Source organism: Ammodytes marinus (assembly GCF_949987685.1).
Source record: "Ammodytes marinus genome assembly, chromosome: 9".
NCBI classification, from domain to species: domain Eukaryota; kingdom Metazoa; phylum Chordata; class Actinopteri; order Uranoscopiformes; family Ammodytidae; genus Ammodytes; species Ammodytes marinus.
Window position 1 is genome coordinate 11,396,258 of NC_137213.1, and position 22,172 is coordinate 11,418,429.

General features: G+C 44.0%; 1 protein-coding gene across 10 annotated transcripts in view; it reads right to left on the reverse strand.

The window, feature by feature from the left end:
- The window catches only part of ptprfb (protein tyrosine phosphatase receptor type Fb), a 167,921-nt gene that overhangs the window by 37,934 nt on the left and 107,815 nt on the right, over window positions 1-22,172 (reverse strand). For 7 of the 10 annotated variants that reach the window (XM_080034566.1, XM_080034572.1, XM_080034571.1 and 4 more), the window contains 9 exons: window positions 19,891-20,196; window positions 18,870-19,063; window positions 13,573-13,599; window positions 10,247-10,364; window positions 8,957-9,529; window positions 8,093-8,193; window positions 7,180-7,427; window positions 4,642-4,720; window positions 3,231-3,458 (listed from right to left, as the gene is read on the reverse strand). In XM_080034566.1, the coding sequence (XP_079890692.1) occupies window positions 3,231-3,458; window positions 4,642-4,720; window positions 7,180-7,427; window positions 8,093-8,193; window positions 8,957-9,529; window positions 10,247-10,364; window positions 13,573-13,599; window positions 18,870-19,063; window positions 19,891-20,196 (1,874 nt within the window). The remainder of the gene's footprint in view (window positions 1-3,230; window positions 3,459-4,641; window positions 4,721-7,179; window positions 7,428-8,092; window positions 8,194-8,956; window positions 9,530-10,246; window positions 10,365-13,572; window positions 13,600-18,869; window positions 19,064-19,890; window positions 20,197-22,172) is intronic. The other 3 variants (XM_080034565.1, XM_080034573.1, XM_080034570.1) reach the window with 1 other exon arrangement.

Below are 22,172 nucleotides of genomic sequence, written 5' to 3' on the forward strand. Positions count from 1 at the left end.
CTGGAGGGAGAAAAAGTGAGAGGGACAAATGATAGTGTGTGTGAGTGTGAGTATGCTTTTATCTATGAGAAACAGAACTGTAGCTGCGGGGGCCTAGCCTATCCTGCACGGTGACCCTTCTCCTTCATACTTTAGTTCCCCCCCTCACACTTTTCTTCCTAAACTCCACTTTGCCTTTGCATGTCCTCCTTCTCACTCAGCAACCAGCTATGCACTTTTCCCCTCTCTGTCTTTATACAGAGTATCCAGATTACTAGGGGCATCCCTAAAGGGAGACGCCACTAGCAGGGGAAGTGACATACTACAGTTGAACAGAGAATCCCATCGATGTTTTGCGTATTTCTACCTCCCATTAGCAAAAGAAAAAGTTTGACTTTTACTCTCCGTCCTCATAATTCTCTCTTGATTTAGTATGTAAAAAAGCATGTATGTAGAAAAGAGAATTTTGACAGAAGCCCGTCTTCAACGTGGAGGGTGTTTTGAGCCAAGGAAACTGTGGTAAACACATTTGAGCACGCTTTGTTTTGGTTTCTGACTGCGCCAACCACTCACCTTCCCTTATCAAACAAACAGCACACATTACCAATCCTCTACTCCTCCTTGGTTTTACTTCCTCTCATGCGAACTTCACTCACAGGCAGCTGGACGGGACACAATGCCAAAATGTGGCTTTCCTCTTTTGCTCTCTCCAACGCCACCGTTCCCTCTCTGTCTCACATCACACACTATTACATGCTACCTCCCTCATTCCCCCTCTTCCTGCATTAAATGATACTGTTTATACACACCCAGCATCTATCATCCCATTTCACACTTCCCCCGGCTTGTTTATTTGCCTTTGGGTTCTGGGGAGACATGAAGGAACACTCTCTCTCTCTCTCTTCTTCTTTCTCCCTCTCACCCCCCCCCCTTTTTCCTCACGTCCTTCGTTCTGTTCTTACCCTGCAAACCACTGCTGGCTGCTTGTGGCCATTGATATACGAGGGCTTATTAAACCCTGGCGTTGCTGTCTGATCTACGTTGGGGGAGTTAGGGCGCTAGCGAGGAAGTGTAGTAAAGACACAAGTCATTTACTCCAGTACTTGTTGTCTTATTCTCCTGGGTCTGGTGAAGATCCTGCCTCCAAGCGGCTCCTTTTCTGCCCGTCGCTTCATCTTGCCACGCTCTACCTTTGGTCGCTACTCGTTTGTGTGTTTGGTAATAAATGTTTGCAAGTGCCGCGTTGGGGCTGACAAAAACAAAACACTGCTGCGGTATCTGAGTTTCCCCAAAAGAGTGCGGTTACTTAGCACGGATTTGTACAGCGATCAATGACAGCCTGCTGCCTGTAGTCACCGCCTTAAGAATTCAGCATGTTTTCATCCACACTAGAAGGTTAGTAGGAGAAGAAATAAGGAATCAAGGTGTGCAATGCAGTAATCTTGTTTAGTAAATCCTGAGGTTTTTTTCTATGTGCAGCTGGGGTTCAGTTATTGGATTTCTTTTCCTTCCCCCTACTGTATTCTGAACCAAAGATGGCATATTTTGAGTGAATTTGTGACAGTATGATGGTGCAGCCTGAAGAGGATTTTTTATTTAGTTTTTGTTTTGTTCTTTTGACTGATGGTTCAGTGAGAGGGCAGGCTAGTAAGAAACTGACAGTTTTCCCTTTTCTATGTCTCTGATTTGTTACAAAAAGTCTACTACTGCTCAGCGGTGGATGTCAAAATATTTTTCAGCTTCTTTTTTTTGTTGCAGTTTCAGTGTTGGTCTGACATTGGACATTTTGTAATGCACATTTGCTAATGTAGAAACCCTGTTCTAAAAGCATGTGGGTTTGTACATGAAAATAAAAGGCACGTTTAAACCTTTACCTCCATTGTAAGCAAACCAGGCATCTCATTTGCATGAAATTCAGGAAATTGGCTTAGTGGAGGAAGCTGCCAATACCTAGGTTACTGAAGTGAAGGTAAACACATTGATTGATTCTCCCTATAAGTGAAGAAGCCTGATTAATCCAAACGACTAAGTTTAAAGGTGGGAGGGTGATACACAGTTTAAGGAGGGGGGAGTAGAAAGTAAAATGACAAATCTTGAGTGCCACTGATCTGAGCTGGTGCATCCTGGCAGGTGCAGTGAGACTGTTGTGCAGTGATGATGGGGTTTATGCATTGCCTTTGAAGTCAAGTGCATCATAGCTGCCCACTGTAGCCTCCTTCGCACCTCCCTCCCTCCCCCTGTCAGAGTGAAGGAGTGGGGGGATTACCGAGAGAGAGAGAGAGGGGGGGGGGGGTGTTTGGGAGGGGGGGGTTTAAGGACATTTAAAGCAGCATTTCAAGGGAATCAGGCCTGCTTTAGGCTCCCTGGGCCCTGTGACCGGGCCCTCGTCTCCCTCTTAACTCCAGCCGCACTAATCAATCTCCTCTGCTCTCTTCACGGTCAAGCAAGATGAGGGGAGGAAGAGAGACACCGAGAAGAGGATAGTGAGCGAAAGAAAAAGAAAAAGAGGGAGAGAGAGTGAAGGAGAGAAAGAAATAGGTGAAAAGTCTTGGATTTGGTTTTTGGACATGGAGCACTGGCGTTCCACTCCCTCTGTGGTTGCCCAGGGGCCCCTTAGCTTGTGAATATGCATGTCCTGGGATAGTGGACCAGCCCAGAGCAATCGCAAGGCTCTCAAGTCCTTCCTGCGGTGAAGTTTACTCCAGAAGCTATCCCGTGGAGAGCTGGGGCTTTCGGTGTTAGTGCAGTTTGACGAGTGCACGGAGCCTTTCTCCACTTAAGAGAAGCCAAGAGTCTTGTATAAGCATTGTTAAGAGATCTGCACTGGGGCCCCGCTATAGCTCCAAAGCCGGAGCTCTGATGTCGTTGTCAAACTGATAAGGGAGTTATTAGGATGAGCTGCAATGACTTTTAGAGGCGGCTGTAGTAAAGGGTAATTGGCTTAAAAATTGGCTCGGTTAAAAAACAACAACAATTTGGCTTGCCGCTGCCATTTTTTGGGGGAAATGCTTACGTGGAAGCTTGATAAGATTCTGAGGATGGGTGATGAACTGTTTGTAGGCGACACGTAAAAAAAATATTTAGAGGTTTAGGTCATTTCGATTCTTTTACATTTTCATTGTAATCCAACAAATAAGGGAGGGGTCTTTAATTGGAAATGAAAATAACACTAGTTTCATCAATTGTGTTGAGAAGGTTTGTCTGTAATGTGAGGTTTACATAATGTGTGTGTATGTGTGTGTGTGTCTTACATAGTTGGCAGTGTTGTCTGCCCCTTCTTCCTTTCGGAGTACGGCCAGGACAAAGCAGAGATACTCCTGTGGACTGGTGAGGGGCTTGTTGTAGAAGCCGTTGTAGCCCTTCTCATCACCCAGGATGAACGTGGTGGGCAGCGAGGCCAGCTTGGCAGCGATGTAAGGCATGGAGGAATCCAGGTGACGTCTGCGCCTCAGGACCAGACCTTCACTTGCCCTGAGCAGCTATGGGAAACACACACAGAGCAAAGGTCAGGGTCAAGTTTGGCAAGAAAAATGACTAAATTGTCCGCAATACTTTTAAAGTTTTAAGAGTTTTGTGTGGAAAGAAATCCTACCTAATTTATGTGCAATGGAGCAACTAAATGCACTAACTTCCATCCAACTCATTTTCTTTTAAAAAGCTAACACATACAACCCCCCTTTTGCAATTGCACTTTATGTCCAGGTCTGGCTCTTACTATGCCTTTCCGAATAATTATTCCACAATCCACACAGCCAAAATGCCCTTTGCTCGGTGATATAACTTTTGCAAACAACGCAGCCAAGCTACGAAGTGAGCAATTAGAGCCCGCTCCAGCACACAATCTCAGCATGAGTGCCAACCTGGATAATAAACGAGCGGGAGCATATATACAGCACTGCAGCATTATGTGTTTCAGCAGCATGTTGTCTTCTGTCAGTGATGTCTCATGTGCTGGCCAGATGTAGCTTTTATTAAATCATTATGTCGGAGGGAGGAGACAATGGCCTGCTCATTGTTTAATGAGTCGGAGAGTCCCATCTCGCCTCCTCTCCTGGTCTCCTCTGTTATTTCTTCGGGGAGCTAAAAAACAATAGCGATCCAAACCAGCGAGCCTCACACTTTACTTAAAAATTAGGCTATTAATATTAAAGGCATGTCATTTAGCTTAAGCCCCCTCATGGATACGGGAGACTTTTATCCAATAGGAAAAATAAGGCAGTCATAAATCTTTCTTCTTATTTGGATATCTTTTTTTAAAACCATTATAAAGACTTTAAATAAATAAAAAAAACGTTGGTAGAGCAGTGGTTCGTAACTGCTGTTCAAACAAGAACGATATAAATACAGTTTCCCCGCCTAACATTTACACTAGTAGTTATATGAGATTAGGATGATTCTCTGTGCCCTCACACTATTAGATTCAGCAGATGGGTAGTGTGTGTGCAGACCTGGCGCTCAATCAGGAAATTCCCCACCTGGTCGAGTGAGTCATGTTTTAAAACCTCTCTGACCTGCCAGCCCCCCTCTACCTGAGCCCAGGAGGCTAAGAGCTAATTAGCTACAACCAGTGACTTCCTACACAGTTGGAACCGGAGAAGCTATTGGTGACCCCTGGTCCTGACCTTGGCACATTAGCCAATCAGCAACCGTCTTGGCACTCACCTCGTCCAGGTCCATCTCGTCTGGGTTCTTCCACCGCCGTGTTGACTGGGACACCGGCACCACCACGATGAAGTACCACCTGCCAAGGGGAAAAAATTAAACCTGTGTTAAAGACAGACTGTCTGAAGCACGCGCATGCTGAGAAACAAAGTGGGCCAAGTGCATTTAGAAGCCCAGTCAAAAACACTTAGAAAGACATACTTTCACTGTGAGGCTTGCTGGGCTGAATTCAAGTTGTACACAAGCGGGTCCCACCAAGGTCGAACACCAGCAGATTGGCACCGCATTCTCCAATTAATGGCTAATCACTGACAACATCTGCCAGGTTGACTGGAACAAAACACTATTCCAGCAAGAGGAGACTACAGCTAAAGATCCCCCCTGGGATTTCTCAGGTTAATAGGACCAGCTATATGACTACTACTGTGTGTGTGTGTGTGTGTGTGTGTGTGTGTGTGTGTGTGTGTGTGTGTGTGTGTGTGTGTGTGTGTGCCTGTTCTATAAAGGCTTTCATTATATAAGACCAAAAATAGATTAAAAGACTTTAGAAAGACATTTAGGAGTTAAGGACAAACTCAAGAGTAAGGTAATGAATGGAGGGAAGTGTTTTTAAGAACGCAATGTACGAACATCTGTGTTTATTTATGCGCTGGCTCCCTCTTGCTGTCTGTCTTGCCTCCAACCCCAGTCTGTCTGTCTCTCAGCTCAAAGTTTTTTCAGACTGCGGCATTCAACAACTTGCAAAATCAGCTGCTGCTGACAGTGAAAGCAGCTGCCTCTCTCCTGTTCTCTACAGGCTTTGACTCTGTGATTCAACAGTCAGTCAAGTCTGTGAGTGGGAGAAGACATGTATAACAAGACTGTTCATCCCACACACACACACGCGCGCACACACACACACACACACACACACACACACACACACACACACACACACACACACACACCCATTTCCAATCACGCACGCTCGTTGCGTGTCAATCTGTGCAGGAGCTTGGGCAGGCCCTGACAGCCCTGTAATCTTTTTACCAATCAACCTTGTGCACTCTCCCTACTCAGATGTGTCTGTCGGTCTGTGTGTGTGTGTGTGTGTGTGTGTCTGAGGAAAATACTTTAAGGCAAGGACACAGCAGTCCGACTACCCGAAAATGGTGACTGCCGATTCAGGGAGCTCCAGTCTTCCCGTCGCGGCCGAAAAAGTGCAAAGAACACACCAAACCGACTGTTGCCTTTCCGTACGCTCTGCGCTTGCGCGGGACGTAATGTCTCCATAACAGCAGGCGGCGCTAATCTGTATTGTGGCCCGAAAAAATACGGAAGCCGGAAATGATGGGACGGCTCTCTAGACCATAAACATAGATAGAAATACGTATTTATATTTATGGACCATAAAGAGCATAATTTTTAGCAAAGAGTGTCGAGCATGGTGTCGAGCAGTCAACAAGGGTTGATGCATGTGAGTACTCACTGAACGAAACAAACAAACACATTAAAACGATGGCTAACTGTTGTTAGCTGTTTGTGCTACCCGCCTCACTTCCGGGCTTCACTGATTCGCTAGCCCTCCACAAATCAAATTGCCCAAACTGAAAGACTGTCCGCCGCCGATTGAACATGTTCAATCGGCTCAAAAGAAGCCCGACGACATCAACTACGACCGATTTCACGGCACACACCAAACAGATTCGTGTCTCCGTCCCCTCGAAACTCTACGACTGCGATTATCGGGCCGGTGTGTCCTGGCCTTTACTCGACAGGGTCAGGCACAATTCTGCTGCAAACAATTGGAGTCAAAAAGATAATACAACTCCACCTGATGTTAAAAGTCCCCATTATCATCAGTCCCTGTGTAAAGTTAGCTGAGACTAAAAGCTGCAGTTTTAAGTTTCAAGATTGGTTTAGTATCGATCAGAAACAATTGTGCCACTTCTGCTGCTGTTGCTGACAGAATGGTTGTTCAGTTTTTCAGAGTCGCAGTTGAATTAGCTTCAAATAGTGATAATGTCTTTCAATAAGAACCAAGTGGCTGTTAAGAAGCTCAGGGCCACAGACGAGTCCCAAACAAACATTTTAAATGCAAATGCCTTTCTTCAATTCTTTTCTACAGTTGCTTACAGTTGTATTCTAATTTGATGTTTTTGTTGAACTTTCCATGAAATGAAATTGTAGTTGTACTTGTTATCTGTCAACGATGAATCAATCCAATTGCTGTTCTTCACATTTGCTCAAATGTTTGTGTTTAAATGACACCACATCTTTAGTGTTACAGTGTGATTTTTGAGAACTAACTCTCAATACTAACTGTCAATAATACTGTTTGAATGTACCTCTTAATATTTTACATAAGTAGTTTGGATGGCCTTCTACGCATGACACTTGACTGATCCCTGATGGAAAGTAAGATCACAGCAGCGGTCAAGAATAAAACACTAATAAAGCTACATTATCCTTATACATTAACTGAGTCTACTGGCCTACAACAATCATCATTTCTTGGTGGTGTCCTAGCTAGCTTGTGCGTTGTATCTCAGTGCTGACCTGACGCGTGTGTTGGTCTGGACATTGGGCAGGCTGATGGTCATCTTGCCCCCCTGAGCCTGGTGCGTGCTGGGCTTGGTTTTGATCAGGTCGGGCGCCGTGCGGATGGACACCTGCTGCTGCAGACCCCCAGCAATGTTGCCTCTGCTCGTCAGCACAAAGGAATAGTCGGTGTCTGGCTGCAGCTGCGTGATCAGCTTCCTCTTCAGGTTTCCCAGCACTTCAACACTTTGCTGGTTGTACAAGATCTGTGAGCACACAAAGGGAAAACCCCGGGTAGTTAGGGTTTAAGTTAACATGCATACACAAAATGTATACCCCCCCCCCCAGACAAAATGGAATACACTCTCCTCTAATTTCCTCAACAACACACACACATGGTCCTGAGAAAGGCATATGTAATCTGACATCATGTGTTTTCAGTGTGACAGTTGCCCATTGGTGCCTATCCAATATATTTTTTCACACTTAAAATTGTCTTTGCTCCATTACCACAGGATGAAAATGTATATAATATCATCTTGACAGATTATTACACCTAATAATAAATAGGCATGCATCTGTCTTTTCGTATTTTTCAGTGCAAATAGGGAAAGTCACTGCATCTCACCCTGGTGAAAGTGATAATAGTCTTGTGTTGCTACAATTCACAAATATATGTTAACGTAAATGTTATTCATTGAAGGACGGTAATAGCTTTCCAATGGAAAACATATACATATTTACCATTAATGTTTGTGTCATAGGATTAATAGCAACTAAAATTTCCATTTATTCTAATAATAAAATCCTTTGAAAGGTAATCAGCAATGCAAAGACTAGGTATATGCAAATTGTGTTATGGTGAATACTTTTTGTATGTAGATGCATTGGGTGCCTTTCTCCCCGAATTGCTGAAAATAATGGCACTCACCTTGAAAGGCACTTGGGATTTGTAGTTTTGTGGCAATTCCCAGGTGAGGAGGACAGATGTTTTCATAACAGCTTTGACACCAAAGTTTAGGGTGGGAAAATCTAGAGTCGGAAAAATGTTTTGATTAATATCTCAAGTATGACAACTAGTACACCAAAAGATGTGTGTAATTCAATTTCACACAGTACCGTGAAGCAAGTAACGCTCTCCGTAAACAATGTGAACATATTCAGCGGTGATACCTTATGACCAAACTTGACAAGCCACAGGGGGGCTCGGAGAACAGTAACAATCTCATTCACGCTTGGTTACAGATCACATACAAACAGCTTTAATCTCCTAAGCCCTGTTCCATTCATTACACCCCGTTCACAACAAGACACATGCAACAGGCAGAGATCCTTGTGATAAACTAAGGAATGTATAGGGCAAGAAGTCTTAAAATAGACATGGCGCACAACTAGTTATAAATAAAAAATCTAACGTTGATAAGATTATACAATGCATTAGGACATACGCATTGGTGCGTTTTAGATTTGTGTCTAATGGGAGGGAGGACGAAGGCGGCATGGTAATGTGACTGTGGCGTGTAATGAGATTAGTACTCTATAAATCAATAAACACAGTGCTGCACTGTATAGAGTGGTAGACAAGAAAACGTGGCACTGATAAAGACAAGAAAAAGACCCAGTTATAGCGGTGAAAACACAAGTAGGTTATATAGTGTTCACACGTTTGCTGTGGGGCACGGTGGAGTGTTTGATGTGTACATGTGCAATGTTTCAAACCCCAGTTTATTACGTTTTCAAAACAAACAACCCCTGTTATATGTTTGTGTATAATTGTCATGGCACTGTGTCCTACCGTTGGACATGGTCCTGCTCTGGATGCTCGGGCTGAGGGGTCCCGCGCCCTTACTGGTGAAGGCCTGCACCCGGATGTCGTAGGTGGTGTCTGGATTGAGGCCCTGGATGGTCATGTGGTTGTCTGCGGTGCGGTTGGTGGTGTTCTGCTGGCTGTTGATGTCCCTGTACACCACCAGGTAGTAGACGATCTTGCCGTTCCTCTCTGCCTGCAGCGGGGGCTCCCAGGTCAGCTGTGTGCTGGACTGGGTCAGTCCGGTGACCTGCAGGTTGAAGGGGAATCCCGAGGGCACGTCTTCGGTGGTGCTGATCTCCTTGACGTAGGCCTCTCCGTTGCCGGCGCGGTTCCGGGCGCTCAGGCGGAAGACGTAAGTGGCGCCCTTGTGTAGCCCAGTGACGGTGTAGTGGTCGTCGATTTTCCTCAGCTCGCGCGAGGTGAAGCTCTCGTCGTCCACGCGCTTGTACTGCAGCTGGTAGCCCATCAGCTCGCCCACCATCTCCTTAGGCGGCTGCCACTGGATCAGCGCTGTGTTGCCCATGGTGGTGCTGATCATCATGGTGGGCTTGCCTGGCACTGGAAAAAAAATAAAAAATAAATTCGAAGTAGAAAATGCAGGGAACTATTTTAAACAAACCCCTCGGATTTAAAGTAATAGTTCAACATTTTGGGAAAAATATGCTCTCAGACAAAGAGTTGAAAATGTATAGTACTATTCTCATCCCTGTGCATTACATATAATGCTAGAGCAAGCTGCTGGTTTGCTTATCTGAGCATTCAAGACTGGAAACAAGGGAAAACATCTGGCCTTGCTCGATCAAAAGGTAACAACATCTTACAACTAGCATCTCTAAAGCTCACTAAGGACCTCTTAGCTCATTCATTAACAGAATAATATAAGAGCGGTATTGATCTACCAACTCTACGCTAGAAAGTGAGTGAGCATATATTTCATAAAATTATTAACTTTTGCCCTCAGAAGATACACAGATTCATACCCTGCCCTTAATAACACATATCCACCAACAGGTAGTTTACATGGAGCATATGAAGGTTATGGCCTTGCTCATAGCACTTCAACAGCCGTTAGTGATGGTAGCTAGACTGAGAATGAAAGATAACACACGTTTTGCATGCTACTAAAACTAACATGACATTCCGGGCACGAGGGCAGTCGTTTAATGATTGTACCTTCTTGAATGCAGGGGACAGAGGTTATCAGTTTGTAATCATTACAGATAATCCTCACTGTAAACAGATAGCACCTATCCTATGCTTTACATGATAACTGACCTGCTCCAGTGGTGGTGATGACTTTGGCTTTGCTGCGCGCTCCGTCTCCCTTGGTGGTGTAGGCTGCCACGGTGACAGAGTAGGTGGTTTCAGAGTGTAGTCCAGCAATGATGGCCTCCTGAAAAAATGGAAAAATCACCAGGTCAAAGGGTTACAAAGGATTCAGTGAGCCTAGGCGAGACCACCTCAACGGCAAAAAAAACAAACAAGCCCTCACACAAGCTCTTATCCCCTTACAAAACACACAGCACCGAAAGAAACCGTAATCAAATTAAACACCACTTCTCCATCTTGATCAATTTGCCTATGACATAAAACAAAACAAAAGTTGAAGCATTTAACAGAGGAACGTTTTGAAGGCACACAAAACTAGTTCAGGAACTTTTCTTAGTAAAAAAAACAAAAATAAATAAATAAATCCTGCGCACATTGTAAGGGCCTTAACCAAGGAACCGACCAAATGAACCAGAACATCCCCAGTGTGTCAGTGTTCATGCCTGATGCTTGGATGAGCATGAGACTTTACCCAGAGGAGTTTAGTATCAACGCTACTTGGCGGTCTATAAAAGCCCCACAAATAGCACACTAATGAGTGTGGGACGTATCCTGGAAACTTTAAATAAATCTTAAAGATAAAAAATACATCAGACGGATTTCATTTTTTAATAATGAAGTTAGATTCTTGCTATATATATATATATATATATATACTCCTCTGGCTTCCCAAGGAACTTAGGTTGAATGTTTAAACAGTCTCTACTTGAAAAACACAGACACACTGAGGGGGTTGAACAAATCAGTAACTCAAAAGTCAGGAACACACACAAAGACAGCAGACACACAGCAAACAGCTGAGGTAACACAGTGTTATTGGTAACCTGCTGCAGTGCTGGCACTCACTTCACCAGACTGCATCGGTCTGAATTAAAACACACCCACACACACAAACGATGGAATTCAACACTCTCGGAGCTTGAACAAAGCCCATATGTAAACAGACATACACACACACACACACACACACACACACACACACACACACACACACACACACACATACATGAACTTGCATACTCACCCGTGAATAAACAATGTCTACAAACACACACTTGTATGTATGCATGCACGTACAGACACACTATAAATGTGAACCTATGCACACACACACACACAATGATGCACGCAGACATGAACATTCACTCCATACTAAGAACAAACGAATGCCCGCGGCTTATGCACACATGCTGGAGTTGTCTGTTTCATTCTGGGGCCACTGCGAGGGCGAACACGCCGATGCCTAGGAGCCTTCCTGCCGGAACTCCCCGCAAACTTCTCGTGCTCTTGGAATTTTATACGGCTTTGCCCTGATGCTGTTTCTCTAACTAATGAAGTTTTAATTTGCTAACCATAGAAGAGCATTTAACAGATTATATAAGCAGGCTCTGTTTAACAATTCCTTTTACTGCCGTTCTCTTTAAGGGGCATTGGCTTCTCCCATACTACCCTTTAAGAGAGCAGGGAGAGAGAATGCTAAATTACTGTATCATAAAACCATTTTAACTTTATGGAGGAAGTCTCATTACTTTAATCATACAAAATGGCTTAAACAGTCTCAGCAGTGCCAGCCGCAGAGATGTCTCCCGACCCCCCCCCCCCCCCTTCCCTGGCAAGGTCAAATCGAGCCTGGCAATACTTTTGAAACTCAGCAGAAAATAGGGAAAGTTTCCTTCAGAGCAAATGCTTAGAGCAGCACCAAAGGGCATTACAGAGATTATCAAGTCGACTAGTTATAGAAATGGATTCTTTTCTACAAGCCCCCCCCCTACCCCCCTGCCCCGCTATCCTCACTTCTGTAGGACATGCCAGGAGAAAAAATGGACAGCATTGTTAAAGCAAATATATACGGTTCAGATGTCTATTTTCTGCCAAGGCATAATGTTTGGTGTGTTCTATTCAATTTGCTTGGAAAATGCAGAACATTGCTTCAGTATTCTACGTGTTGTGAGCATGCCATGAGTCAACAAGATATGCTAATATTTTTTTGCTGTTAACATCTGTCTGTGCCTATAGTCACACTGCATTAGTTACCTGGCAAAAAGACTGCTGTGGCCAAAACATTTTCTGCTATAGATATAATACATATTTGTGAACAGATGTCTTCCTCTGACAGCGTCTAGTTCTGTGTCTGTCAGTTAATCTGTTAATCAACATATTAAGGAAAGAGGGAGAGCCTGACTCATGCCATATTGGTTTAGCTGTAAGAATCTAGCCTTGTGTGATGTGCAAGAACATTTCTCCTTTCAGAAAGAAAATGATATGATCTGGCCAATCCTGATGGCTCAATTATAAAGAAAGAAGTGTTGATATAATAACAGATGAACAAAAGAACTCTGCATCCGTTGACCTTTTTTTCGGGTGGTGACTGGATTGATAAACCGGTTTTTGGACGGCTCACATTATTGTTTGCTGCGGTTTCTTAAAAGCTATGCACTTTCCTGACCTTGTTTGAATGCTGAAAATAACGGTTAACCAGTTCTATTCTGGCGTGTCTCTATTGCATTTCTCATCCCTCAATTCTCACGAGGAAGGCACAGTAAGTGGCTCTGCATTTATGGCAGTGCGATATGACGTTTAGGAGGTAAAAAGCCATAACAAAGGGGCTTGTGCGACAGCCGTGGAGCGGTGAGCTGCCATCCAGGCAAATGAAAAGAACATGAAAGGCTGGTGGCAATCTTGGGGAGATGTGTGGAGCTGATAAAACCACACAGCCCCCTCCCCGTCAGATAGAAATGTCATCTGGAACAGTAGGGGAGACAGAAGGATAGGCCCGCCTGATTAATGTCAGCACCACACTGCTATAGTGACACGTAGCCTTTGACTGCACTGTGCGCTCAGTGACGGAGGATAGCACTGCATGCTCGCCGCGGTTACTGCCACTACGAGTTAGTCTTATGCTAAAATATTGTCATATTAGACTTGTATGCAATCATCGGGTGGAATAATCCTAATGTTTAGTTTTTGTTGGTTATAGTAGCGCTTAGAGAACATCAAACACGTAAGTATAAAAACCAGGAATCATTAGCACACAAATCTCTTGCTGCGGTTAGGATGGGGTTATGATCTTTCATGAGTTTTCACACCGAGCGGATTACAGGCATGGCACGTACAACAGATAAACACACGCACTCACACACACCCACACACACACACAGGCACGCAACTCATAAAACCCCCAAAAAACACTGCACACAGCACCCCCAAATTGCAGAGGGTAGAAGAGTCTGCCCTGCAAGACCAACCCAGCAGCACACATGGGGGTTACTCACATGCTCGGTGGACTCCTCAATATTCCACTGATGGGAGAGAAGACACAGGACACATGGGCGGGGAGAGAATGAGTCAGGGACAAAACAACAGACAGGGGAAAAAAAGCGCTGGTCTTTTTTTCCCACTTAAAGGCAGATGAATGTAGGTGTCAACAGAGTCATGCAGTAGAGAACAACACAACACAGAGGCAGAGAGTGTGATGGAAGAGACGGAGTAAATGCAAAATAAAAAAAGAAAGAAGAAGAAATGAACACAAGTTGAGTGGCATAAAATAAATTGTGCAGCCGAGTTGAACAATGGCTGTGAAGTCCCTGATTTTCTTTTATGATGCACTGCCTTGTTTTCTCATTTGCCTACGAATCCAATAAAAAGCTCTCTACTTCCTTAATCACAGAACACCTCTATTTGTATGGTAACTACCTCGGTGTTGAAATGAAGCATAAACTATGCAGAATCACTGGAGCATTTTTCTCGTTCTTTTTTTCAGTAAAATGGAGCCTTTTATTCATTATATTTCAATATGTTTTGAAAATGTTCTCCTTTGCACACTGTGCTCGGCCAAGTGCTTCCCGGGGGAAAGTGAAAGCCCATTTGGTGCTGCGGGGCTTCGTCGATGCCGAGCGTGAAATCCTATTACCGGCGCGCTATGCTAGCCCTGTGACATCAAACCCTATCGATGCAGAACGCAACTGCTGGTGTTTACCCGCAACTCTTCCCCTACAGCTACTGATAGGTGGCCCGGCTGACAAGAGACAGGAGATATGATACCGGTGACACTAGTGTAGAACAAAATGGAGAACACGGAATGAATAGGGGGGTCTGAGGAGGAGAAGGTGGCTGAAGGTGGCTGCAGCACGCAATGACATTTGAACATCAGGGTGCATAACTGTTGCTGGTGGAGTGGGGAACAATGGGAGGGATGCTCTTTCTCACATCATTGAACAATTCAACAGCACTATAATTGTTAGCTCAACAGCAAAAATGCAGAGCTGACAACAGTAAAGGGTTGTATATCCGATAAGCAAACAATGTCAGATGAGACTTACCGGCTGTTTGTCATTATTATCAAGAGTGTACGATTGTGCAACTGTTATCATAACATAGCAGCTGCCTTTGAATGTTAGGATTATGTTTTGAATGTTGTTTATACCACCAACGTAATATCTTTCCAAATGCTGAGTAAGTACATTTTTCGATTATGATTTATCTGTTTAGTTAACTTGTAAATTACATTTTGTTTTTGCAGCCGAAAGGTTAAAAAAGAACAGGACCTTGGGAGGCCCTTAACTAAAAGCTACAAAATGCAACTGCATCAATTTGTCATACTTATTCTTGCAAAAATGTGTTGTGATTACACATATGGTTTGTTTAATGTTATGTAGGCCACAAAAACAGGCCTGTAATCACTTTATAATTAAAATCTTACTTGCAATATTCTTCAGCCAAATTGCAATTAGGTATTTTATTCTAATTGTTCAGCCATTGAGGCAGATAGAACATCTCAAAACCCTAAAAAAATAAAAACCAAACCTAATTTGTTTTATAAAAGATCTAGGTAATTTGGCAGTGGCGGCTGTGTACCTGTTTGCCCAACTTTCACCTGTTGCAACTTCCGACCTTCACAAAACAAAGAGAGCTGGCCGAACACTGCTGCTTCATTGTGTACTCTGGAGACGGTGTTCATCATTCGATATTGTCTGCTGGCATATGAAAAGACAAAAGACCTAACGTCCCCGCCCACCTCCCTGTTGAAGAGTTTTTACCAGCAACCAGCTAAGTGAAACATGAGCGAGGCCTCAGTACGGTCCCAGATGCAACTGGTTGACACACATGGCCCATTAAAAAAAAAAAAAAAAAAAAAAACGCTACGTCGAGCTCCCCTGCGTGGCGGGGCACTAAATACCACCATTTAAGAGCAGCTGCTACTTAACTCCATGAATAACAGTTTTTGACGTGCCTAATTGCTTAATTTGTTTACCGTTGACTCCACTCAGTATGTCAACAGAGCAGCAAACACATTAAGGTTTGCAAGAGTTCCTATCTCATCTTCGGCTTAATCCCTTTCTATCGCAACCCGCTTTTGCTTTCTGCTTTCAATCCATGAGAGAATTATAAATTATCCCTCCATTTATATTTCGAATGCCAACGCAAGCTGAAAACACATCATTGCTGATAAGCGCCGTTTGTGGAAACGGAGCAGTATAATTTGCAGGCGGGTGAATGCAAATGTGATGACATGGGCTGAGATGTGTGCCTATAAAAATGGGAACGAGAGAGGGGGAACGAGTGATGTGGAAGAGAAGGAGCTGTCATGATTGATGGAGTGAAACGGGCTGAGGTGCTTCTTTCTTTTCTCTTTTTTTCCCTCTTCTTCTTCTTCTTTCGATTCACATTCAACTCTAATCTGAGGCAGTGAGGGCCGCAGAGGCAGTGAAGCAATGCCTCGCTCGGTCGCTCCCACACATAAAACGCACACGCACCACAAAAACGCATGAGTGGTCAAACAAAATGAACCTGGAAAAGTAGTGCTGAATAAAGGCCAACTTGTGCATGGGAGAGGCAAACTTGTGCAGAAAATGTATGGAAGCACAGACAGTGGCTAATGGCATCAGACTCAATGATGGCGGCCCACTCAGGCCACTTTACCAACAGAAATATGGTTGGAAAAAGGGGTTGATAACATCACACTGTTATAACATGGCCTCTGGTTTAAATTTAGCAGGGAAATGAGGGCGCTGTGTGGGCTCCTACTTGAAAAGAAAAAGAGGCGCTTAAAGCCGCCCACGCACAGACAAGCTCTCCTAGCTCTCCTCCTAGCGCTTCAGCTAACCCTGAGAGAGGGTGAAGAGGAGAGAAGGAGCCTGAAATAGTGGGACACAGACCAGGGGAGAGGTGATAGCGGTTTTGACAGAACTTGCAATCCAATCAGTTTATTAGATTGTTGATTTAAGACGGAGGTGAGGTTGGTGCTATGTCGTGAGAGTCCTGAGAAATATGGATGTTTTTTTTTCTCTTCATGGCAGGCTTACTGTGCATCCAATGCAGATGAAAGGGTGGATAAGGAACAGCTTACACAACACATTAGGCAAATTCTTAAGATAAATGCCATGGGATGTGGCAAGGTAGAAGAAAATAGTTTTTTCCTTTTATTTATTTAACACCAATTACAGGTGTGCGTTTCAGAGATGTGCATGAGTCTGGGATGAGTCATGAACTCTTTCTCAGTGAGCTGGAACGCCTACCACTAGGTTGATGTGAGCAGTGAGCGTGTTTGCTCATGTTATCTGTGTTGTGTTTTCCACTTGTTGCCGGGGTATGTGAATGGAAAGATGAGCGAGAAAAGGAGTGATTGTTCTACGAGCAGTAGGGCGGACGTGGACAAGGGGAGCAGACTGTGTGGTCTTAAGTGACGTCTGGGCAGGTCCTTGCAGGTTGGCTACTCGGTGCTGTCTCATAGAAAACAATCTGTAGAGATGACTCAACCAAGGGTAACCAACCTGCACGCATGCCTCTGGTAATTACTCAACCAGCATCGCAGGCAGGAAGGGTGCAAATGGAGGTCAGGAGAGAAAGGCAAGGGAGTTGGAGGGAGAGAGGGAAGATAACACAATCATAAGAGAGGGGAGGAGAAATGCAGGCTTCTGCCAACGGGGGAACGGTGAGTTCAAAAGGTGTCCCGGACACCAAACTGGAACACGAGAGCAACCCTGAGCGCCGAACTGCACCTGAGCGCCAAACTGCAGTCTGTCTGTGTGTATAGTGTAGACCTGGCACAAATGAGACATGGCAGGGAGTATTGTTTGCACAACAAGTACGGGTTGTGTTCAGTTCATAACGCAAAACAAAGTCACGCTAAACATGTCGACATAAAGAAAACACTTCCAGGAAGACAAAGAGCCACCATGTTTTTCCCTTCTCCCAGACCAAACGATGCTGGCCTGGCTGTCAAGCCCTCTGGTAAACAATCAGATAACAGTGAACACTCAGCAGCAGCTGCCAGCAGCTGAACAACAGAGATGTTGGAAGTTGAGGGTAGACCATTTGGCCAGGTGTAGAGACATGACCAGGAGATATCAGCCAGGGCTTCTTTTACACTACAGTAATTCTCACTATTTGGCCAAAATTAACTTCATGTTAATTTTATGCTTAGAAATTGCTATAGAGTCCCGTGTGAGATGGGCCACTTGAGTGCTCTGACAACCACACACAAAATTATTCATTATGTGTTAATCACTAGAGGCCCTGTTTCCCAGCTGGGATCTACAAGCGTCGACTTAGCATCACTTGGGATGTAGCACATCTGACGCGTCATTTTAATGTGACTTTGAAAGGGCTTTCTCTTCTGAGTTGATAAGACTTAAGACAGCGGGTGTTTGCCAAAGTAAATGAGGGTTAATAGCTCCACTCAAGGGCACAGCAATGTGCACTGCCTGGGAACTGAACCAGCAACCTGTTGGTATCCCTAAATGCCACTGCACAGCATTTATCAGCAAACCTGCTCAGAGACACACGCAAGGGCTGTTTGGATTTGTTTGTGGTTTTTCCTGCGGCCATGGAGCGCTTACTTGTTTATATTAGATGTTTCTGTGTGAGGCCATCCAGGGTGCGAGCGAATGCGTGTTCGCGCAAATGTTACTCCCGGCAAACAATCATAAGGAGGCTCTTAAGCTGGTCTCTCTCCTCCCAAAGAGAGGGAAAAGGTGAGAGTGGGGTTTTTGGCTTTAAGATATTCATGAATCTCTGAATCCCTCTTAAGGATTACAATCTCTCATCCATCTCACAGAGACACACAGCTTTGGGCGATTCGGAGCAGCCTGCATTAATGTGTAAAGGGCGGCGTCAGGAAAAAAAACCTCATTTATAAACATGGTAACAAGGCAGTGCATATGTATTACTGCTAAAACAGCAGATAGAGGTGCATTGATTCTACTAAGCCCCATTGTGACGTAACATACATGAAATATTTAATAGCTTTTAATGTAGCATAAGAATAGCTCTTGTCACGACAAGTGAATCCAAAGATGTGGGAGTCGGAACCCAATTTAGAGTCAAATGACACATGTGGGGAGCGATGAAAAAAGAGGGGAGGGGAGGGGACATACTGCAGTCCACTGAAGAAAAAAATCCATGTGTGTCACAAAGTATGGAGGAAATGAAGTGTGAACTTAAGGAGAATGGATAGGAATAGGGGAGCGGTGGAGAATGAAACAAATTGGAAACGGACATAAGACAGATATCGAGTGAGAGAGAGAGAGACAGGGGAAAGACTGGACACGAGTAAAAGAGCATCCAGTACCTGCGCCTCTGGTAAAGCAACATCCATGATGTTAGGCTGGCCTCGCGGTTCGTTGTTTTCCAGCCGAGAGAAGATGACTTGGTAGCCCCGGATTTGGCCGTGCTGCTTCCCCTGCAGCGGTGGCTTCCAGGTCACCCGGATCGCTGTGGAGTTTATAGCCTCAACCTCCAGCTTCCTGGGGGGCGCTCCCGGCACTGTGAAGAGCAGAGAAGAAGGTGGAGAGTGAGGAAGGGAAGGAAAGGCAGAATGTAAGAGACATACAGACAGAGAGAGAGAGAGAGAGACTGAGGAAGGAGTCACAATTATGTCGACTTTTTTTCCTCAGATTGTGATGAGTCCGCCAAAAAACTAATAATGGCTCCTGAGTTTTTTTTATAGACTTGTGGCGCTCTATAGAAGAAAGTAATACCAGATTTGGTCATGAATCAAAATAATATTTACTCAGTTAGTTAGACCTTCTATTTTCTACTGTGTTCCCAAAACACCCTTTGCAGGACCGCCTGTGGTCGAGTGATGTCTGCAAGACCCTTAATTCCGGTATGAAATTAGCTTTGTTGCAGCAAACTTCAAACACATTAATTATAGAAGGCTCTCAGGGGTAGCCACTCTCTATCAGACTGTAAAACAAAATAAGTAACCAGTAATAAAAAAAGGCAAGAGTGATAGAGCAGGGTGAAGGAGGTTCTGCTACACTTCTATTCCAAAGAACAGAAGAAAGGAAAACAAGAAGTCATTCATTCAAACAGTTAAAAGCAGAAGAGAGCAGTGCAGAGCTGAGGCCCGGGGCTGATGAGCCTTAACCCCCGGCATAGATGTGTTAAGTGTTAAAGCCATAGAGAGTGAAGTGAAAAGAGGAGCCGGGCCCCTCAGACACCACTATCCCCTTATTAAATCAAAATTGATCAACAGGACACAGAGAAATATGCAGCAGAAGTTGAAGAAAGATAGTGACAGGCAGCCCCAAGCAACACAGATGTGAAGAGTCTGAGAGCACTCTGCTTCAGGGGAGGTGTCAACCTACCATCCTCTTTGGTTTTCATCCTCACTGGGGCACTCTCGGGGCCCGGGCCCACATCAGTGTGTGCCCTCACCCACACCTGATACTCTGTCCACTTTTCCAGGGCCTCCAGCACATAGCTAGTGGCGTCTGCGCCGATGCCCGTCACCTCATGGCGCTCGGTGTCCTCTCCAGCCATGCCCTGGTAGCTGACCGTGTAGCGCACTATGGCACCATGGCGGCTAGCGGCGGGCGGCGCCACCCAACTCACCTTGAGGCTGGTGGAGCTCAGGCTGACCAGGTGTACCTCTTGAGGGGGAGCGGAGGGGGCTGTAGGGGGAAGGGGAGCACAACCACACGGATGGGGGCACGGATCAAGCAAACAAAAAATAAAAACAAAAACACAAGCAAACAGAAGGTAAAACTGGAGGCTATTTGAGAGTCAGTATGAAAATGGAATTGTGTTCATCAAAATTGTAATGTAATATCTTTAAGTTTTCCCATCTACAGTATGTAAATAAGATTAACTACACAAATTAAACTGTATCACTTTCCTTATCATCAGAGTTTTGTGTTGTTTATTGCATTGCATATTAAATATGTTTTTTTTTAATGTATGAATAATTCTTATGTTTATCTGTATGTATTGTCCCGATAAACAAAGCAGGGTTTCATGTGTTATGTTATTTTTGTTTCTCCTGTATGTTGTGTAGTATAATCTTGTATCTGTGCTATAGGACAACCATAGAAAATAAGATGCTGCATCTCAAGGCGCTATCCTTTAATACATTCAAATGTAATATAGTGTAGGAGTATAGTGGGCATAGCTTTCCCTAAATGTTTTTGACCTTGTAGTGAAAGTCTATTGTGAATCACTTTCTGAGCAAGTGAGATTCAGAAATAATTTGCACTCATACTGTAGGTGACATATTCAACAATATTACACTGCAAGTCTGAATATGGCCTTTTCATTTGTATACTGAATACAAAAAAAAACCTCCATTCTAAACAGGATGCTGCCTCTCTGGACTGAGAGATTTGCTGCTAGAACACATTGACAGGCCACTGCCGAAGCTGTGTTTGGCACTACGTTCATGAAACTAGAGGGTGAGCTGAACCGAATACCAAATGTGCCAACATTTTAAAAGGCGATGCTCTAATAAAGATGTAATTTGTCCCTAACTGCCCTCTCGGCTGCCTCTCGCAGTATGCCAATGTGTGAACAAGTGCTTGACAGTGTTGACTAGTGTTCGCACATAGATGCAGACGCTCTGGCTTCATAACAGGGTCTGTCAGACCGCGCGCAAAGTGCTGCAGCCGAGAACCACTGGGCTGCTTTAAAGTCATGCATAAAACATCACCATATCTGAATCAATAACAGTTATGGACATTCCAGTTATTGTCAGCATGTGGTGTGTAGCCACCTCAATGGATGACAATAGTGTTATTATTATCAGATGGAACAAATTCTTAATTGTTCCAGATTTTCTATGTAAACATGGTGATCTGTCATAAGCCTTTTGGTTTTGAATGACTAGAATTGAACGGGTAACATTGTGGCAATATGATACATTTTTATTTAATTATTAGGCATTATATCGACAAAATCAAATTCAGTGATATAATCTACATAGTCTACTTCACCCTGCTATGTTTTATAATCACACACTTCTAGCATGTCCCAGTATGTGTTGAAACACAAATAGCAAATATGTAGTCTAACATGTCCGTATAGAGTTGGTAATCTCTAGCGACACTTCCAGTTGGGAATACATAAGACTACTGCAATAAATAAGATTACACTAATTCAAAAGCAGCTATATAAGATATGTCAACTCTCAAGTCCAGAGAAAAACAAAATAATAAACTAATACAACAGTAACATAACTGATACTCACTAAAAAATAAACACAATAGCATTCACACATTACATGCATCTAAGTCAATCACGGACGTATTCAAGAAAGAAAAAAATATATATATTTCAAGCAAGGTGTTATTACAAAGCATGCGCATGAAATGTATATTTGATAAGCAGAGCAATGAACAGGTAGCTCAAGCATGACTCCAATGAACCAATGCCAGAACATGGAACTCCAACTTAACAGTATAGGGTTTGACAATAGAGAATGGAGTCTAATCAGGTGGTCCCTGATTCACAAGAGTTTGACATGTCCTGAACACACCACTTGTATTACCAAAAAGGTGACGGACTGAATCAAAACAATGCTGATGGTTTGCAGAATTGAAGTGCCTGCATGTACCTTTCCTTCTTTCCAATGTTAAAGTATATACATACTTATTGG